The 21,800-nt window shown below is 47.7% G+C and overlaps 1 protein-coding gene across 2 annotated transcripts in view; it reads right to left on the bottom strand.

The window, feature by feature from the left end:
* The window catches only part of LOC146775834 (coxsackievirus and adenovirus receptor-like), a 271,451-nt gene extending 259,115 nt beyond the window's left edge, over positions 1–12,336 (bottom strand). Inside the window, exon 1 of one of the 2 annotated variants that reach the window (XM_085638011.1) lies at positions 12,191–12,336. Coding sequence is in view for 1 of the 2 variants with exons in the window: in XM_085638010.1 (XP_085494136.1) it covers positions 11,998–12,040 (43 nt within the window). In the remaining variant the exon portion in view is untranslated. The other variant, XM_085638010.1, reaches the window with a different exon arrangement.
* Between the last annotated feature and the right edge of the window lie 9,464 nt (positions 12,337–21,800).

The raw sequence follows: 21,800 nt of genomic DNA, 5'->3' as shown, positions 1-21,800 counted from the left end.
AAACCAACTGATGCGTGTGTCTCTGTTGCAGTGTAGGCACCACACGGACCTCAACCGACAATGTCGCCCTGTTGCATGCACAAAGAGGGCGGCTGTGCAGGAAGGGATTGTACAAGGAGCACCAGGCCACTCGGGGTCTTGGCTGATACATGCCAACTGTTGTGTGTGTATCGCTCTTGGTGCACCATAAGCCTAAGGCCGAGCCTCATTTGCAAAGTGAAAGCCACATCATATTTCAAGAATGCAAGCAATAGTCAGACTGACATTGTGGATGAAAACTCCTTTGTCCCAATACAGAAGGCGGAAGGACATCTGCACCTACGACCTTGGCAGTGCATGCGGCGCGCACCCCCTGAAAGATACACCATAGCAGATGACGACGCCCACACTCCATACAGCGCTAATGAAAGAACAACGTATCCACACTCCACACACAGAAGACCTTTCCCGAGATACTCCTGCATGGAATACCCTTGACACTTAAGCACAGCAAAACCCATACGTCCAAACTTTGCACACACATACGACTCATTGCTCCGAGCTGTGGCATATCATCCACACAACAGCCGCAGGTCAGAAGAGTGCCGGTTCTTCGAGACCCAACAATGCAATGGCAGGACATCCCGGGCACAAGCACAACCTGTGTCACGTGAAACTGTACCATAACGGAATGCTGCATCTGTTGGGGGCACTGCCATTGGCAGCGCTGCGGATCAATTACCGTTTGTGCTTCCAACTTGCGTACGTCACCTGCGTCCAGCCCTGGTTCCACTGTCGATCATGCATATTCGGGTGTCCCATGGATGTCTGTCTATCCAACACAATGGTAGCTGAACTGGATTATGACATGTGTGTGCGCCCCCTGTTCGCCCAAGACCAGGACTGTAACCGTGATACCCGTTCATGGGATGCCTTGATATTTGGCATATGTGCTGGGCATGGGAGATTGCACAATTCCTCGTGTGCAGTGACCACATCGAGACACTCCCCTATTGGGCTGTGTTGCGAATTACAAGTTATTCAGGAAGAGGAAGAGTCCTGTCCGCAGCCTGATTGCTGTGTCATTGGTGACCAGTGCAGATATGGCAGTCCATGTCGAGGTCCAGGTGAATGTCGCAGAGTGTTTGGGGGGACAGTGGAAGGTGTTGTTCCAGGGCATGATGCGGAGGGCTGACCCAAGCAGGAACAGGCCATATGGCGGGGAAGAATGCTGCAACCTCCTTTTTGACACAGAGTCATTACCATCCACATCTTCGTCCTCTGATATGTCTTCTGTGTCAGGTGTTCCAGGCGTATGTGGTGGTGTTATGGCTGCCTCACTGTGTGCCACTGGCACATCAGGGGGCAGAGATGTGTGTGTCGAAGTTCCTGCAGCAGTCATCTGTGACAGGCTCTGTGGCAGCAATGGCAAGATGAGGATCTGCAGGGCATGGTAGATCCCAACTACATCTCGCTGGTGTTCAGTTGTGACAGCCATCCTTCCTGCCTGCATCCGCTGCATGTTCTTCATTGTCCTCCTCTATCTGTGCCAACTCTGTGCTGTCGTCGCTGGAGCCTGTCTGACTAGACAGTTCTTGTATCTGAGTAATGGCTCCAGCCAGGTCAGCCAAGGATTGTTGTAGGGCATGGAACGGACCGTGGGTGTCCGTTAGGAACTGTAAGTGGTCCATGATGGGACTTATACACCCACGTATGGCATTGAGTTTGGCTGCCATGATTTTGAACCCCAGACGTACATGTTCTGCCAGCTCCTTCTGGCAGTCTAACACACGGCGTTGGAACGTCATGTGTTCTTGAGTGAGGTGCTGGGAGCCAGCCGTGGTGGTGGGTGCTTCTTGCTATGTGGTCTGTGCAGGGGGTGGGGTCACCTCAATGAAGCTAAGCTGCACTGCTCCTGGGGGTTGGGAGCGGAGGCTGTCCATGAGCCATTGGAGGGTGTCTGAGCAAATGTCCAGGGTGTCCTCTTCATCATCACTGAAGGGATGTCTGGTCTGCTCTGCAGGAGGTGTTGATTGTCCCTCTGCAATGTAAAGGGGAGATGCAGGTTAACAGTGTGCCCCATGTATGTTGACACATGGGGACTACATGACGGATGTGAGGTTGTAGTCGTACATTTTCATCTCCCAGTGTCCTGCGATGCCAGATGTGATTGGGCAGTTTCTACGCACAAGCGGCACTAGTTGTGTCCTCTGTTCTGTAGTGAAAGTGTTGCACCTTGTGCCACATTGTCGTCAATGTTGATGTACTGTGATTGCTATGTGTGTGTGCTGCATTGTGGGAGAGTCACCCCTGCAGCTCTAATTTAGTGGCCCCTTATCCCTTTGAGGAGGTATGCTTTTGACTTGTGTGCTTTTGCGGTGCAGAGATGTTGGAGACTTGGGTCATTTGTGCTCTTGGACGGTTTTTGTACTTGTGTGCATTGTTTGTCTGCAGTTTTGTTGTTGACAGCAGGGGTTGCATGTGCACGTGGATGTGTCAGAGTGTGACATGCTCATTGGAGGATGGCATCCACACTGGGCTAACTCAGTGTTGTGGCATGCACCATGTCATGTATTTTGACTGTAGCCATGCTATTGGTCATGCAGTGTCACTTGCATTGTCAGTATGGTTCACAAAGCCGCTGCTTAGGTGGATTCAGCTCGTGTGCATGGGTAGGTTGTGTGATTGGTGATGGAGAGGGGGGCCCCTTTGTGCACACAGTGGAGGGGGGCCTGCTTGGTGTTTCTATGTGTGCTGCAGCTTGCCAAGGGTATCAGGGACATGTTCCACACTCATTGTGGGTGAGCAGTGTGCTACACATGATTGTGCATGTGTGCCACTGTGCCCATCTCCCCCGTCCCCCCAGTCCCTGCTCGTTACTCACCCTGTTGCTGTTGGGTCAGGTCATATCAAGCAGTGTCCGGCCCCCCAACTCCTGCCACTGTCTCCACACTGATGACTGTGGCCACCATTTCCTCCAGATCATCCAGCTCCTCCTGTGGCGCAGGACTCCCACCTCCAGTCGCCGTTGCTGCCTTCCGGTTGGCAGTGACTTTCTGCTTGGTTTGGCTGTTCACGTCTTGCCAGCGCCTCTTAACCTCCTCGACACTCCAACTGCATTCATGTTATTCACGATGGACTGCCAAATTTCCGTTTGTGTTGCCAATGACACGTGTGCGGTGCCGAACAGTTGTTGGTAGTGTCCTATCACCTCCGTAACGATGATCAAGTTTTCCTGCGGACTGAACCGCGTCTTCCTCTTCTCCTTGGCCTTCCCCGAGCCCAGGGTTCCTTGCTGGCCATCTGTGGGGCTTGAGGGGTTTGTGCTGTCCTCTGCACTCGGTCTGGGTGCATCCATGGTGCTACGCAGTTTATTTTCTTTTGCCTATTTTTTTGTTCTTCTTTTATAGTGCATTTTCCCGCATGACGTATGGGAATTGCAGGCCTGTCGCTGGTTATCGCTGATTTTTGTACCGCGATTAGCCACATAGCAACTTTTTTCGCGTTGGTGTTTCACGTTTTTAGGCGCGTTCGTTTTAACACGGTCATTTGGCGCGTTGTCGTGAGACTATCGCATGGTGCCGCAGGGTTGAGAATACAACGCTGACACAGCGTTATTTTCCCACGATAGACTGCGATGTGCAAAGATGCGTTAAGCACATTTTGCGATAGTTATCACATGTTCTTGAGAATATCCCCCTAAGTACCATGACAAACAATAGTCAAGATTGACTAGGGCTCAACTCAAAATTTGGTTCTCAAACTTGTAGACCTTCTCTATCCCACAAAACGAGTTAAATGTACTGTTTGAACAATATAATGTGCTAGCACAAACAGTGAACCCAAAAATTCACCAATGCATCAACTCATTTTTCACTATTTCTTACAAGTTCCTTTAAACTGATTAAGGATGGCGCTGGCTCTGGGTTTGGCACGGGTGTTTTTTTATCCAGTATTTAGCCTCAGGTGACATCATCCAGTCATAATTCACACATTCTGAACAAACGTTTTGTCCCCATCCATCTCCCGCTATCACGGATACCCTGTTTCTCTGAATTGCACGTCAATTTGGCAACCTCAGAAATATCGATTTACACAAATGTCTTCCCGATATCAGTCCCCGAAACATCAGCGAGGCAAGTATAGATTGTAGATTATTAATGACGTTACAACAATATTTCAGAGTCGATCGTATCACGTTATATGTGTAGGTTGATATTCCGACCACGATAATGAGATGCAACAGCCTTCACATGACTTCTTAACCAGTGGCTCGATATGGGCTCGATTATCAACACAACCTCAAACTGCCCATTTTCCGTTTCTTTATTGCTGGGTCTCGGAAGAACTTCTGATAAGAAGGACGCCTAATTTACACAGTAATGTACGGAAGTCCTCCCAAGTCCATGTAGAACAAACACGTTATGACTTCTCTCGACTTTGTGTCCATGCCATGGACGTCGTTTAAGGCTCACAAGGGGTCGCAACTGCGATCCCTGGCTTGCCCCTTGTGATCCAGGGGCATCCTAAGGATTTTAGGAGCCCTTGGACAAACATATTTTGGGGCTCCCTGTTAGCCACAGCTTTGATTTTGCGATCCAATTTCAGCTTTTTTACGTCCTCTTTGGCTAGGTCACTGACACTGCACAGGCGCACCCTCCAAATTCTAAATATGTTTCCATACAATATTCAGGGAGTAATGCGTGTTTTCAATATTGTCACATAGCAGCAGCTCAGTAATATTATTGCAAATAATCTTTGCGACCCACTTCCATTTCTCATATGTGAGGTCTTGTTTTGATCTAAAAGTAACTATTTTTTATAATGAATGTTGCATGGTGTCAAAAAACCTAAACATAACATTTCTCTGCCATGTAATAGACTCCCACACATTACCGATGTTAAAAATAAATGAAAGGTAAATGGTTTTAAAACAATTTATGTTTAAAAATCATTCAAGGTAATCATGGCAGGACTGTGTGGATAACATAGCTGGCTCTATGGAGGATTTGGGGGAGGGGGGTGAGGGGGTTTGGCCTGAAAAGGCTGGGGCCGTGGTCCAGAGCCCACTTTGCCAATGCCTTAAAACTGCTCTGTTCTGACCAGTGGCACTACATTTCCAGTGCCTGGCCTCAGTGTGCCAAAAACAATGGGGCAGCTCCGTATTCCATATTTCAGCACATTTTACTTTATGCTAATAGAGAATATTATTCATAAAATTAGTGTAATAAAGCATAGAGCACACTTAGCTGGCACGGAACCTTTGGTGGCAGCTGTAGTAAGTAAACATATTTTTAAATGTATGTTGTGTGTGGGCTTGTGGGTGAGAGTGTGTTTATGTGAGATAAGAGTATGTGTATGTGTGAGCATGTGCCCGTATGTGTAAGCGGGTGGAAGTGAGTAAGAGTCAGTGAGAGGTAGTAAGTGAGATTGTGTGAAATTGAGGCCCAAATGTACCATTCTTAGATGCAAGGCAATGATGTACCATAGATGCTGTGCTCTTTCGAATTAATATTAGAGGATGTACTGCCAACAGATGATAAGGAAGTGCTACTTATCGATCTTGTTTCTTCACTGACCTCCCTAGGTCTTTTCTTGTCGTCAGCACCAGAAACATTATCATATTTCTTGGCAAATGTGTAAATCCTCCCTTCCCTGTAGTCCCTATCATCACGATTAATTTTTTGTAATTTTTTCTCTTTCAATTAGCTTTGGTGTCCCTCAATTACTTTCTGGTGGATGGCATAGTTTTTTATCAACTAGCTCCTTATTCTCACAGGCCTCAATTTCTTTTTCTATACATTCAATCTCGGACAAGAGTTTAGCTCCTTTTTCTATTGCATGTCTTATTAAGATCTGCATCATTGTTAGCGAGGCACCCTCTAAATTGACCTCCCACTCCTTCAAAAGTTCTTCACTCAGATCCTCAAAAGTGGGGAAAATAAGGATGCGTAACCCTCTAGGCACTTTCTTGTTGTCAATATATTGTTGGATGGTCACACCATCCCACCACCTCGACAGTTCTTGTTTCTTTAAACGTTCCAATTTGACAAACAAGGCACATAGTCCCGAAATGTTCTGTACAGTGGGTCCTGCTTGTGGTAGGCTAGTATTTCTTCCAAAGTACCATAGATGCTGTGCTGCCTTGCTTCAAAGGGAGAGATAAAATGCACCATATCCACTAAAATATGGTGCACTGCTTCTCTCCATGTGCGCTGGTGCACCTTTGGCCGACAAGTGCCAAAGCACACATCCCTGCGCCTTGTCTCTGAAGCATAGGTTGTGTACTGGAGGGGGTACATTCCAATACAAAATCTATGCTTTAAGGCGTTTTCTACTGTACATGTGTGCTGTACAATACAGCACACTTGCAAAGTTGGAAAAACGAGAATAAATGAAAACATTACTCCTCGTTATGTCTGCCTCGAGTCGTTGTAAGATTTCGGAGCTAATTCTACTCTACCAATGTTTGTAGATAGTGATTTGTGTCAAAACCCATAGGTGACTGCATGGGAATGCCATTGTACCATCCATAAAATGCCCAGTTGACGCAAAATAATGCTTAGCACAATTTTGTGTTACTTTGCAATACTATCAAACACAAATCAGGATTTACACTGGATAGTAAATCCCACCCCAACACTTTGCATTGGGTTTGCATCACAAAAGTGATGGAAACACTATGCAAAGCATTTCATTTCATTTCATTTCATAAGGCTTTATTCGAACATAAAACAAGTTCATAAAAGCACAACATTAATAAACAGCAATATAAAAGCATTCAGAGGCAGAAAATTCATTGGCTTAAAATTGTTAAAAAAGCATACTTTTCCTAGCATTAATGGATTTAAGAAGAAAAGTAGCTGTGAAAAAACAAACATCGGGATGATGTAAGTTAAAAAGTAAACACATACAGTTGCGTAGTGATCTGACCCCAAATTTTACAAACAAGGGTTTCAGATAGGCTGTCCGGAAATGTTTATACAACTGGCAAAGCAGAAGAAAGTGCACGGTGCTTTGGGGAGTAGAGTTATCACATGGACATGGACCATTTGGATGTAGGTTCAAAGAGGGGAAGGCAACAAGGTTGTGGACTACTCCCATTCTAAGTCTGGTCAACACAAACCGATGTGCCTTCCAGGTTACTTGAGACAAATATGGTTGAAAACCCACAAGTTCATTTAAATCGTGGTAAGAAACATAAGATGAAAGATTAGAGCTATTTTGGTGTCTCTTAATGGAAACCTGGTGTAAGAGACACTGTTTAAGGTCAGATTTGGACAGCACATCTGCCCCATGATGTTCCACAATGATATTGATGTTGAAGATCTCCCGAAATTTATCAATAACATACTTTAACCATGGGATCCTTGTATAATAGTCCAAAGTAAGACAGTCAGAAATGATAGCTCTACACAAAGAGGACTCTTCTTTGGTCCAAATGGAGCGCCATAGGGTCAATGGTCTACGGAGAATCAAATCAGAAAGGTGGTAAATGCCCAATTCATTGTGCACTATGGCATTAGAGACAGAGCTTGGCAGGCACAAAAGTTTCTTCAGAAATGTATTCTCTTCAACCTGAAGGGATCCTGCCGGGGCATAGCCCCATATGCCGGCTCCGTACAAGGCGATTGAAACACACCGTGATTGAAAAATTTTCAGCATGTCGTTTACCCGCCTATCTCCCAATTTAGTAGCCATTGTAAAAATTCCGTAAGCGCTCCTGGCCATTTTAGACCGTACATTCTTATGTTCATTTGCCCAGGTATTTTTGTTTGAAAAAGTTACCCCCAAATATGAAAAGTTGTCAACAGCCTGAACCTTTTGACCCTCTATAAAAAAGGAGGGCTGTTTCTTTCCGTGCCTACGACCATATTCCATAACATAAGTTTTGGATTTGTTTAAAACTAACTTTCTGCTTTGGATAAATTGCATAAAACCATCCAGCAGCTGTTGAAGACCATATGGTGTACGTGAAATTAAAACCGCGTCATCCGCGTAAAGTAACACAGGGACATATTCATTATTGATTTTGGGGGCATCCACTGCCAGAGATTTAAGAAAGGAGTCAATCTCATTGATAAAAAGTGTAAAAAGCAATGGGGCTAGCACACATCCCTGGCGTATTCCACGCCCAATTTTGAACATGGGTGTACATTCACCTTGCGGACCATAACAGACATATGCTCTCAGTTTGGTATAGAGGCGTGCTAAAAAGAAGACGATACCCTCCGGGGCCCCCATTTCTAACAACTTTGCCCAGAGAATACCGTGATCCACCAGATCAAAAGCACTACTTAGATCTGCAAAGCAGAGGTAAATAGTGCCGGTCTTAGCCAAAGTATATTTACCGACGAGCAGTTCTAAATTTAAACACTGCTCGATCGTACCGCGACCCTTCCTAAAACCGAACTGGCTCTCAGCTAAAATACCATTTTCCTCCGCCCATTCCTCCAATCTCACTAGGAGCACTCGGCTCATAACTTTTACAGAAGAATCCAGCAGGGAAATCGGTCGATAGTTCTTGGCTTCCCCACGATTGCCTTTCTTAAAAATTGGGATTAAGATGGATTCTTCCCAGGTCGGGGGCATCTCATTACTAACAGCTACATTAAAAATATTAGTAAGCAGGGGCCCCCATATTTCTGGGACCAGTTTGTACACGTCAATTGGTACCCCATCTGGGCCCTGTGCTTTTCCCCCTTTACTGTCCCGTATACTATCTAAAACCTCTTGTACGGTAAAATTTAATGGAATATGCGGCCATCTATTCCCTGAATCACCGTATGCACTATCTGACTGGAAAATTTTAGAAAAATGCGAGACCCACTCTACCTGCATAACGTTGGAAGTTAATTCCGGAATTTTGTCATCTTTAAGAAATCGGGAATTGACGGTTTTCCAGAACAGGGAACAATTGTTCAATTCAGCTGCCTTAGTCAAATTGTCCTATGCCTCCTGCCGGAGTTCCAATTTCCTACGTTTAAGGGTTTCTTTGTATTTGGCTCTTAAATCTACGACCAGGCACTTATCTCTAGGTATTACTGATAGAGCAGATTTCAGCTCCCTCAAAGCAGAAGTGCAGGTTGAGTTGAACCAACCCCGCGGCCGATCCTACTTTTGTTTACATGTACTTGTAAGCTTAGAGTTGATGGCCGCATTGATACTGTAAAAATGCTCGATAGAGCCAATAGTACCTCGATTGTCTTCTAGGATCGCGATAATATCTACTATGCAACTGGATATAATAAAATCAGACGTGATGTCAGCCTTATCCCCCTTCCATCTGAGTCTTGTGCCATTAGGGCGCTCGGCCTCAATGCTATTAACAGTGCGGCCCGTGCTACGGGCACCATCATTTTCCCATAACATAGCCTTTACTACCAGGCAGTTATGGTCACTGAGTTGGATGTCTATTACTTTAGGAGCCGTGGTCCAGGCCTCAAGACCCGCGGAAATACAGATAAAATCAATTACTGAATTCGCTCCCCGGCCTATAAAGGTAGGACAAGTCTCCCCCTTTGCATTTTTCTCATTGGCCATGATATACATGTTATATGAGGCAAGGAGGTTATTCAGGGCATCTCCATAATAATTGTGTTGGAAATGAAGAATCCCATCCCCATGACCGTCCACCAACCAGCAGACGTTAACCTCTGAGAAAGGACAGGTGGTAATATTGAAATCCCCTGCCAAAAACAGGTCAAAGAGTTCATTTGAGTCCTTGAGAAAATCACCCAGTGCCTGTGAAAGATCTTTAACCGCCTGATCACTGGAATCGTTAAAAAGATTATTATAAAAATTGATTAAAAAAATATTCCTACCTCCTCTTATATACAGCCATAAAATCTGGGAGTGGGCCCCAACTTGAACATATTTTATAACCGACAAAGGGGCTTTAACTGAGATCAAAACAAGTAGGCCCCCCTTAGCTCTTCCCGATACCGAACCAGTAGCGGGTAGCTGGTATGAATTGAAACCACTATAGCCTTTAAAATCAGTGCACCAGGTTTCCTGTAAACAGATTATATCAAAAAGATCTAAAAATTCTAACCACCCCAGACTATCTGATTTCGATCTAATTCCAGCGATATTCCAACTGGCAATATAACAACCAGAAAAACCATGGATTCCTGACCCCAAGTTAAGACAGTTACTGCCCTGTTGAGAAGTGGCCATGTTGAGGGTCTCCTTGTCTAACACAGGAAAACCTATTGGATCTCCCTCCTTACCCAGAGGCATACAGACTACGATTGACCCAGGAATTTCCTCCTCCAACCCTGGCAAACATACGTTTAGGGCCAAACCCAACAGAACTTGGTTCCCCGGGGTTTCCGGGGGTACCATACCCACCTCTATTCGAGATTCTGAACAGACTACAGGGTCGCCCATCTTGTCTGTTGATATGGGATCTTCTGTTAACCCTGAGACGACACCCACCTCAAGTCAGTCATTTTGGTCCAGCCCGCTCAGGCATTGAAAACGGTTAGCAGTTTCAACCTGGGAGCTGTTTACCAAGCTAAACACCCCTTCTCTCCTAAATCTCCCTCCCCCATGGTGCACTGAAAAGTGCTCTATATGCTGACTATAGAAAAAACCAAGAGGGCGGAGTGAGATCCCCTGGTCAATGCTGGGGCGGGACGTGGCTCGAATCAAAGCTACTCTACCAATGTTTGTAGATAGTGATTTGTGTCAAAACCCATAGGTGACTGCATGGGAATGCCAAAGCACCATCCATAAAATGCCCAGTTGACACAAAATAATGCTTAGCACAATTTTGTGTTACTTTGCAATACTATCAAACACAAATCAGGATTTACATTGGATAGTAAATCCCACCCCAACACTTTGCATTGGGTTTGCATCACAAAAGTGATGGAAACACTATGCAAAGCATTAGGAAACCTGGGGCTGGGGTCTGGTAAGTATGACTCAGTATGAGTGAGATTATGAGCGAATGTGAGTGAGAGAGACTGAAAAAGAATGCATCATCCCAAGGTCTGCTGGTAAATTGAGCACTGTACTATATTAGAAGGTTTGCAATTTATGAATTGGAAGTTACAAAATGACCCCAGTGTCAAAAGCAGTAGCCCACTTCCCTAACTAAATAATAAAAAAAAAAATACAAATCTGTGATCTGCTTATTACACAATGTGCTTTGCAGCAGGCACATTAACCCCCTATGTTACTTATGAGTCAAAACTGTGACTGACAAAACACATAATTTTACCACATTATAATCCCCTCAGAATTGCTGGCGCACAATGATCTCTGCAGTAGGTTTCTTAACCCTGTAAGATATGTTAAAATGCAGCCCCTTTGTGATCTAAAATCTAGAACAGATTTATTGTCACATATGTCCTTGTTATTTCTTCGCAGCAGATTATTTTAAATAAATGTGTGAGTTGACTGTCAGACTGCTTTTCGAGCTCCGCCACTCGTGACTCCACCTTCTTTCCTCTGCCACACCTTGACCCCCAATGTATGGGTTTACGAGTAAGGGGATTATTTACAAGCCCCTTACGCCGCCGGTGCCTCACATTTTCATGTAGAAAAAGTGATGCCCCGGGGGCGCAAGTGACTGGTAAAGAAGGCCCCAAATATGTCCAAGTTCCATCACTGCCCCTAACAGATGCTAATCTCATTCATCTATTTATGGACCCGCCGACTGAGGCGCAGATCCGTTTGACTGGCTTTACATGTTTTTTACACCAAGCTCTCAGCAAGACCTGCGCAGGAAGCACTCAACCCACTGATATATCGTGTAAGATTTGGTAACAACAATTACAGGCGGGATACGTTAAATGAAACAAATTGAATGCCAGTCTTTTGAAGTGAAGTATCTTCCCTTAAGTGGGGCACACTTTGCAGGAAGTCACTATTGTTTTGCCTCCCCACCCCTTCCGATGCCACTCCTCAACATACCACGAGGATCCACAAACACGGCCCGACCAGGCCACTTGGTTTCACTTTCAGTGGATCAGCTGTGCGTGAGAGAGCCACCCTGAAAGGGCCTACCTGGACCGAAGAGCAGGAGCAGCAGCAGCCAGAGGTCACCCATCTCCTCCCGTGCCCCTTTGCCAATGTCAGCTGCCACTGGTTTTGACTGCCTAGTGCTGTCTGAGTGCGGTTTGGACTGAGGGATGCACCTCGCTGCCTCGTCACACTGATGTTTCAAGCACCGCAGAGCGGGCAGGGAGGTTTTACTTGCCTGGCGAGTTCCTGTGCGATGCAACAGGGCGCACCTTCTGAGCAAGATGGAGATACCTGCAGGGCGAATGTATGACATGTATTAATTGTCGGTTTCAGTCCGGCTGCCGCCCAGAAATGAGCTGGTTAGTGTTCACGCCTCCCAGAAGCGCTCACGTTGGCCGTGCCTTTATAAACGGAAGTAGAAATCCTAGGCAGATGGTTCACGAATGGCTCATTCTCGTGTTGTTTTGATTAGTCCATGTTGACGCTGGTCACAGTAACCGCCTTTTTTTTTTTTTTTTTACTTCATAGAGAATGTACTTTTGCCGTAATTGAAATGGGTGTATAGTGTATGTTTGTGGATTTGTTATAGAAGTAATACGCTGTGAAAATCAAGCGCTTACGGCGTTGTAGTGTCCGGCTGGACACGTTGAAGTGTTTCACCCTGTTAAACACTTTACACTAACACCCACCCATCACAGGCATCACCAGTCATGTGACCCTGTTAATAAAAGGGGCCGGGCGCACGTGCCCTGGGCCAGTTCTAGTACCCCATACAATGTGTCTGTGTAGTCCTTCATCCGGCATGTGGGCCTAGTGGCCCAAGACGCTTCAGGCATGAACAACTACACAAATGCTGCATTACATAGTGATTTCGTGCGATTTATTGAAAACGATCCCTGCAGGACAGGCAGGGGGAAGCAAGTGCTGCCCAACCCCATGGTTTTCATACCCGTTTCAATGAAGTCAAAGCAGGAGTTTTGAATTTTTTTCTCACCAATCATTTAAATAACAAAGTAATCATAAACATGCATATAGCACAACTAAAAAATACTCCTCATAGCTCACAGATACTTTGATGCTCTTTTCCTATGACTTGTCTGCCAAGTGATTTTCCTGCTGACTATAAGCACATGGAACCTCAACCAGGAGTGGGGGCCAGACTAGCCAGAGGGCCTTATTTAGAGTTTAGTAGATGGAATACTCCCTTACAAACGGGGCAGATGTCTGTCCGCCAAAAGTGCATTATGCCCCTTGGCACTTGTAATACTGCAGACGGGATATTTATCACATTTTGACAGAGTATCACATTTGCTAAACTTAAAAAGAGGCCCAATGTCTTAATACATTTACAGATATTTACTGTTAACCATCTCACTGGTACTAGAAGGATGTTGGACGTTGGAAGGATGAAAGGACGAGTGGACCTGTCCGATTGAATTGAACCTGCTACCATGAGGTCAACACAGATTTCTGAAGCAGATGGATTAGTCCTCTGGGTGAGTAGACCCAGCAATAGTGCAATACGTATGCAGTTCATACAAAGACAAGTAGCAAAATATAACAAACGGGTATATACCAAATCAGATTAAACACCTGAGCATTGCGGCAAAGTGGCAGATATTAAGGAGCGGTGACATACCGCACACATCCCGTGACTCAGAAGACCCTTGGCCTGGTTAGGTTGGTTATAATAGCATTGCAGAAACAGGGGGATCTTGAGTTCCTTTCCATATTGTGCAAGAAACGAGGAATGTCTTAGGCTCAGTAGGTAATTGATCCAGAGACTAGGAACGTGGAGGAAAATTGAGTGTCCCCTGGTTTTTTGTTCTAGCTTACTGTATCTCTGTTGTCACTAGGGTGTGGCAGTTGTGGTGTTTCAGGCCCTAGGCCCACATGGTGTACAAAATAACCACACAAAAACTCAGCAGTGGGGTACTGGAACTGGGATTAAGTTCTGTGAGGGGTTTAGTTAAAAAAGGAAGAATGGCGCTCAAACATAACACACCAAGGGTCAGATAGTGAACAAGTAAGGACGGTGCTGCAAAATCAGGGGAAAACAAACCCTGGCGAGAAAAATAACCCCTGCGAGTTGGGGTGTAGGAGACACCCACTACAAATGGAAACAGGTTCTGCGCACACGTATGAGATAAACTCAAGTTAGAGAGACCGAAGGGTATGGTCTAAAGCACGAAGAAAGTCTACACCAGAAGTGTCTTTGCAGATTTAATAGTGCGTGTCTTCAAATGAAAAAGGAACATGAGAACAACCAGCCGACACGTGTTTCGTCAACGGGAAACAACCCGTGACTCTTCAGGGCTGAACAAACATGGCAGCAAATCTGGTCGTAAGTGCAAGTGGAGAGGTGCAAGGATGTCACCGTAACAGCCGCGGGGTATTGGCTGAAGTGGAACCTTCGGACGGAAACGTAGGAATGGAAAAATACTCGTAGTTTCCCGTTGACGAAACACGTGTCGGCTGGTTGTTCTCATGTTCCTTTTTCATTTGAAGACACGCACTATTAAATCTGCAAAGACACTTCTGGTGTAGACTTTCTTCGTGCTTTAGACCATACCCTTCGGTCTCTCTAACTTGAGTTTATCTCATACGTGTGCGCAGAACCTGTTTCCATGGGTACTGGAACTGGCCCAGGGCACGTGCGCCCAGCCCCTTTTATTCGCAGGGTCATCTGACCGGTGATGCCTGTGATGGGTGGGTGTTATTGTGGGTGTAACAGCGATGAAATTGGATTGGATTGGATTGGATGTGCATTTGTAGAGCGCGAATTGCTGCCCGGAGGCGTCCAAGCGCTAAGAATACCGTAAGACCAGACTGAGGCACCCGTGGGGAGAAGGGGGGGTAGGTTAGATTGGGTGAAATAAAAAGGTTTTCAGCTGTTTACGGAAGGCTAGAAGGTTAGGGTTGGCTCTAAGATGCAGCGGAAGGGCGTTCCAGGCCCTCGCGGCGTTATGTGAGAAAGACCTGCCTCCGGATCTGGATCTCTTTATCCTGGGAACTATTGCCCGGAAGGTCTGACTCGAGCGTAGACTTCTGTTGGGTGTGTAGTGGGTTATTAGATCTTGAGTGATACTGGGGCCAGTGTTCCAGAAGGACTGATGAGCTATGCACATGGCCTTGAACATAACTCTCTGGCGCACTGGAAGCCAGTGAAGGGTTATCAGTCCGGCCCTAGCTGACTGTCTGCGAGGAATGTTGAGTAGGATGCGGGCTGCGCAGTTGTGGGCCATCTGAAGCCTGTTCAGAGTGTATTCCGGGGCCCCGAGGTAAAGTACATTATTAAAATCGAGGCGCGACTGGATTAGACCTTGGACAGCTGTTTGTCTGGCCTCCATAGGAAGGAGAGGGAGGATTCTCCTCAGCATCCTCATGATGCCGAAGCAAGTTGCTGAGAGTTTTGTGGCCTGCGTACTAAAGGACAGAGATCTGTCAAGCCAGACTCCGAGGCTCTTGATGCTATTTTTAGGGGTAGGTGGAGGGCCCAGACTAGGTGGCCACATGGAGGTGGGGAGACTGAGGTCTGGGGGCCCGAGGAGCATCAGCTCGGTTTTGTCTCCATTTAATTTTAAAGATGAGCGGGACATCCAGGTTTTCACTTCCTCCAGGCACTCTCTAAGCCTGCCCTGTGTTGAAGAATTGGCAACCTGCGTCAGGGAGACCACTAGCTGTGTGTCGTCCGCGTAGGAGATGATCTTAATCCCAAAAGGACGGACGACATCCGCCAGTGGCCTCATGTACAGGTTAAAGAGTGCAGGGCTTAGAGAGGAACCCTGGGGGACTCCATATTTCAGGGGCCTGCTAGTGGAGACAGACTCACCGTCAAACACGCGGAAGGACCTATCCTCTAAGAATGACTGGAACCAGGACCAGGCTTTGTCCTTAATGCCGACCTGGGACATACGATACAGCAGGGTGTTGTGGCTGACCGTATCAAAGGCCGCGCTGAGGTCAAGGAGGATCACTGCCACTGATCCTCCCTGATCCAGAATATGTCTAGCTTCTTCGGTGATCATGAGGAGAGCGGTCTCGGTCCCGTGTTTCGGTCTAAAGCCTGTTTGAGTTGGGTCCAGTAGATGATGAGCTTCTAGGAAGTTTATTAGTTGTTGGTTTATATGTTTCTCCAGGATCTTGCTTAGCCATGGGAGCAGTGATATGGGGCGATAATTGCTCAGGTCGGCGGAGTCCAGGTTAGGCTTTTTCAGCAGGGCTCTGACCATAGCCCGCTTCCACGCTATTGGGACCGTACCGGAGGAGATGGAGGTATTTAAGACCTCCCTTATGATGGGGAGAGTCGTGTGTGCGGCAGCCATTATTATGTCTGGAGGGGCTGGGTCATTCGGAGACCCGGATTTTACTTTCCGTGCTAAGGGCTTAAGAGATGCTAAGTCCAGAAGGGGGAAGTGGTTTAGCATAGGTAGGTGTGGGCTGGGCGGGGAGACTGTGGGGAGAGGGGGAGTGACTGAGAGGGTGGAATTTTCCGGGGAGAAAGCAGAATAGATGGAGCTGATTTTCTGATGAAAGAATTCGGCAACATTGTTACAATGGGAGGATGTCTTATCCGCCTGCAGACATGGCGATTGTTTGGATAGTTGTTTAATGATCTGGAAGATTTCTTTAGGTCTAGATTTGGCATGCAGGATTTTCTCTGAGAAATATGTGGCCTGGGCTGCTTTTATCAGTGATTTGTATTCACTGATGCTTTCGCGATATAGGGTTCTTTTGACTGCGGAGTAGTCAGAGCGCCAGTGCCTTTCTGATTTCCTGCAGAGACGCTTCTTCTCTCTGAGAACATCTGTATACCATGGAGCTGTTTTATGCGAGCGTTTGAACGTAATTTCCTTTTTAGGGAGAACGACGTCAAGCGAATTAGTAATCCAGTTGGTATATGCTTGGTTTGCTATGCCAGGTTCATCTTCAATCAGGGGTGGATTCTCTGTGAGTTTACTAGTCCAGTTGTCGACTGCTAAGCGAGACCAAGCTCTCATGATTCTCGTAGTGGGTAGGGGTTCAGGGGGTTTGGGCGCAGACCAACTAATGGGAATAAGGAAGTGATCCGTCCAGGGCAAGGGAATAGGAGAGCTGGTTAGAAGGTCATGGCAGTTGCTGAAGACCGGGTCCAGCAAATGGCCTTTTTCATGAGTGGGGGATATGACTCGTTGAGTGAGTCGTAGGGCCGCAAGGTCATCTGTTAAGATTGCCGCCGTGAGATCTGCTGTTGACTCGAAATGAAAATTAAAGTCTCCTAGCAGGATGAAGTTGGACGTGGCATATAAGCGCTCGGCCACGCTTGAAGGGAGGCTGACGTGAAACTGCTTAGGGGGGCCTGGGGGGCGGTAAATAAGGGAGCCAGAAAGGCACTTGTTAGGTGTTAGTTCAATATTAAAAGAGAGACTTTCACAGTCCAGAATGGTTTCAGGAACCATTCGACAGTGGAGTTGCTGTTTGTGGATTATCGCTAGGCCTCCTCCTCTACCTTCTGGGCGGTCTAGCCGTGAAATTAGGAAACCTGGTGGGAGGGCGTCTATAACCGCTGGCTCCGCGCCAGGGGAAAGCCAGGTTTCTGTTAAAAATAATATATCTGGCGTATGTTCTTCGAGAAGAAGCGCAATCTCCTCTTTGTGTTTTGGGAGGGAGCGGCAGTTCAGTAGGAAGATGCGGAAGTCATATAGCAGTTCAGATGACACTTTCGGTTTAAGGCGTGAGTGGCATTTGGGGCAGACAGATGGTAAATTGTCTGCTTGGTAGCTATGCTGACACAATCTGTTGGTGGTGCCCCTGAGGCTATGGAGGGTGTCTACGCTAAGGAGAATGGGGGCCGAGAGCCGTGAAGCAGGGGTGCTGGCCCTGGGCACGGACTCGGCGCGGACGAGCGCAGACGAGCTTGCCTTATGCGCGCCTTCGGCGCGCAATCGTCGCGCCCGCTGCGCTCGTCCGCTGCGCTTCCGGTAAATGCACATTGTTATGGGGAGGCAAGGGGGCGTGGCCTTCGCCTCCGCGAGGTTAATGGCGCCTGACAAGCCTCCTGCTCTCTCTCCCTCTCAGCGCTGAACAGCTGCTGGGGACGCTTTCAGGCAGGGGTTAGTCAGGTAGGTGCAAGTATTGTTAAAACAACTACAACAGTTTTAAAATTCAATGTGCAAATGAGCAAAACAAAATCTAAATCAATCTCCCGGCTGAGCCTCAGGAGGGTGGCGGTATTCTAGTGCGCTCGTGGATCAGCGCTCTATATATACACCGGGAAGGGGGCGTGGCCTCGGGGGGGGCGTGGCCTTCGCCTCCGCGAGGTTAATGGCGCCTGACAAGCCTCCTGCTCTCTCTCCCTCTCAGCGCTGAACAGCTGCTTGGGACGCTTTCAGGCAGGGGTTAGTCAGGTAGGTGCAAGTATTGTTAAAACAATTACAACAGTTTTAAAATTCAATGTGCAAATGAGCAAAACAAAATCTAAATCAATCTCCCGGCTGAGCCTCAGGAGGGTGGCAGTATTCTAGTGCGCTCGTGGATCAGCGCTCTATATATACACCGGGAAGGGGGCGTGGCCTCGGGGGGGGCGTGGCCTTCGCCTCCGCGAGGTTAATGGCGCCTGACAAGCCTCCTGCTCTCTCTCCCTCTCAGCGCTGAACAGCTGCTGGGGACGCTTTCAGGCAGGGGTTAGTCAGGTAGGTGCAAGTATTGTTAAAACAATTACAACAGTTTTAAAATTCAATGTGCAAATGAGCAAAACAAAATCTAAATCAATCTCCCGGCTGAGCCTCAGGAGGGTGGCGGTATTCTAGTGCGCTCGTGGATGTAGCGATCCTCCAGAGAAACCAGAGAAACAGGCATGGACGGGAGTAGTGCACACACACCCGCACTACAACTCCCATAACACCGCGGGGCAGGGCCGGGAAAAGAGCGGGAACCAGGAAAGAACCCGCCTCTATATAAGCTCCACCTTGGAACAAGGTGAGTGCTTGACAATCCGACCGGAACCAGAAGACTGCTTCGAGGCTTCGTTGCAGTCTACCTTCGCCTAGGAGTCACAGCCCACCGCGGACGCTTGCCTTCCCGCTAAGAGCCGCCACAGACCCAGTGTTACCATTGGGACCTCAGCCCACCGCGGACGCTTGCCTTCCCGCTAAGAGCCGCCACAGACCCAGTGTTACCATTGGGACCTCAGCCCACCGCGGACGCTTGCCTTCCCGCTAGGACCAGCGGCACTTCCCGCCATCTTCACTCACGCCCCTGTCACAGCGCGGACGCTTTCCTTCCCGCAGGAGCTGTCGGCAGCGTGACCCAGGTATACCGAGAGCGGACGCTTTCCTACCCGCTTCGGTATACGGAACCATCCCAAGCTGTACTCACGGACACAGACTCGACTACGGCCAACGGTGACAGGTAAGGGGCGCTAAGTGCGTGTTTACCTACGCCCTTTTTGACGCTCACTTATCTGTTACTTTGCCTAGCTTCACGACAAAGCTGAGTACACGCTGTTCACATTGGTACGAAGCCATCGTATTCCACAGTCCACTACCTTGACTCTCATCCCAGACATTGGGGCGCTGAGCAGCCACAGGGAGGAGTGGAACCCACTACGCAATAGCGTACCAGCACGACAGACTTGTGAGTAGGAGGATTAACCACTACTAATACTGTACTGTCTTGGTCACGTTCATTCCCAACAAACTACTTATGCTTATGTTTTAATCCCTCCGCAGTTACTCCCAGCCGTGTGGAACGAGAACTTCGCCCGTCACCCACATCCGCTGTTACCCGAGTTGCTCTCTCTTCCCTGTTCCCCACGGTGCTTCCTTCCATACCAGTGACCATTCCTGGGTGGGAGGCAGTATCAGGGCGAATAGGGAGGCCTCTCTCCACTGCTATCGTCCCTGCTGGCTGTTTTCACAGGTTAGTGGCTCTCCTAATTACCTTGTGCTGCTGACAACCCGACAGATTGTCAAGCCCAAGTTAAAAGGACCGGCCTGGACGATGGACACCAATGTGGTTTTGTCCTCTTTGCTGGAGACTCTTACGGCACTCCAGCAGGAAGTACATACCGCAAGAGTAGAAAACCAAGACCTACGAAAAGACATGAACACGTAGGGGCCCCGGGACAGGATCGTATATTCGTGAGGCTACCCTTCCTGCACCAGGGGCGGCAGCCCCCACCCAGGTGACCACCCCAACAAGTGAGGGTGGGTCTTTTGTGATACCTCCTGTCTCCTCTCCCTCCTCCGGCACGAACCCTACAGTACACGTAATACAAAACACTGGGATTCCCCTGGCACCTCCAGAGCGCTTCCACGGAGACCCGAAGAAATTTGAAACATTCCTAAATCAATGCCGCCTCCATTTCCTCTGCAAACCCTCAGTCTTCCAAACGGATGTTGCTAAAACGGCGTTCATGATGTCATACATGGGAGGCAATGCTGCCAGTTGGACTATACCGTTAATGGAACGAAACGATCCAACGCTGCATTCCTTCCCTGACTTTTGTGTGGCACTGAGGAAACTGTTCGATCGCAAATCGCACATGTTGTCCCTGGACAGAGAATTGCTGACCCTGCGGCAAGGATCGCAGGATTTATTGTCCTACATCACTTCCTTTAACAGATTGATAGTAGAAACAGATTGGCCACCAGAGAAACGGACCACTCTGTTCTATCAGGGTCTGAGAGGGGAACTAAAGGACGTACTGGCACAGGTAGTACAGCTTCCCGCCACCTGTGAAGACATGATCGACCTCACAGTCCAATTGGACCATCGGTTGCAGGAAAGAAAGGGAGATAAGGGTAAAAGTGATCCTCGAGGGTGGTACCCAAAACCCAAAGCAAGCACGGAGGAACCGCATAAAACGGTGGAAGGGACAGAACCCATGCAGATAGGAGGCATTAGAGGCCCCCTCACCACCGAAGAGAAGGAAAAAAGACGCAAGATGAAATTGTGCCTTTATTGCGGGAAAGGAGGACACTTCGTTCGGGAATGTAGAGCCAGAGCCCAGCTACCCGAACGGGCGTCTTCTTCCAGACAACCATCTGTGATGGGAATACAAGACCCTGCGGAAAACTAAAGCGCCCGAGCCAGAAGGAGATCGCTGGGTCGGGTGAACGACGAAATTTGATCTCTTCAGTCTTAGCGAATACCTTGCAGCCATCGGTGGCGCATCTCTGTGTAAACGTTACCTTATGGATCTCCGCTAACGACCCTCGAGAGGTGGATGCCCTATTGGATTCGGGTGCTACGGGAAATTACATGGATCAAGGATATGCCAAGAGCATCGGCGTGCCGTGGGAAAAAAAGGAAAGACCAGAATTCGTGAAAGCGGTCGACGGATCTGCGTTGACCTCAGGCCCAGTGACATCCCATACGGGGCCTCTATTGATGCGTTTTAACGCCTGGCACCACGAGTATATACAGTTTGATTTAATAGATGCTCCTCAATTCCGCCTCATCCTTGGTATGCCATGGTTGACCCTCCATGATCCCACAGTGAGATGGGGGGATAGAACAGTGACCCTGGATTCAGAGTACTGCTCCAAGAACTGTCATAAAGACCCTTTCTCGGGGATCAGCTCCCCCGATACTCAAGCATGCCTGCTGGCCATAGCCAACACACAAGAGATGATCCTCGTCAACAACACATTGCCACAAGAGTATGAAGAATATCGTTCTCTCTTCGATAAACAAAAGGCTACACGACTTCCTCCCCACAGAGTATACGACTGTCGTATCGACTTGATACCAGGAGCACACATCCCTTGTAGCAGAGTATATGCACTAACCGAACCCGAGACACTGTATCTACAAAATTACTTGAAGGAGAATCTGGCCTCCGGATTCATTGTCCCGTCCTC

Source organism: Triturus cristatus, chromosome 12 (genome assembly GCF_964204655.1).
Source record: "Triturus cristatus chromosome 12, aTriCri1.1, whole genome shotgun sequence".
NCBI classification, from domain to species: domain Eukaryota; kingdom Metazoa; phylum Chordata; class Amphibia; order Caudata; family Salamandridae; genus Triturus; species Triturus cristatus.
Note: the sequence above shows the minus strand (reverse complement) of the source record. Positions and strands in the feature narration are given on the sequence as shown.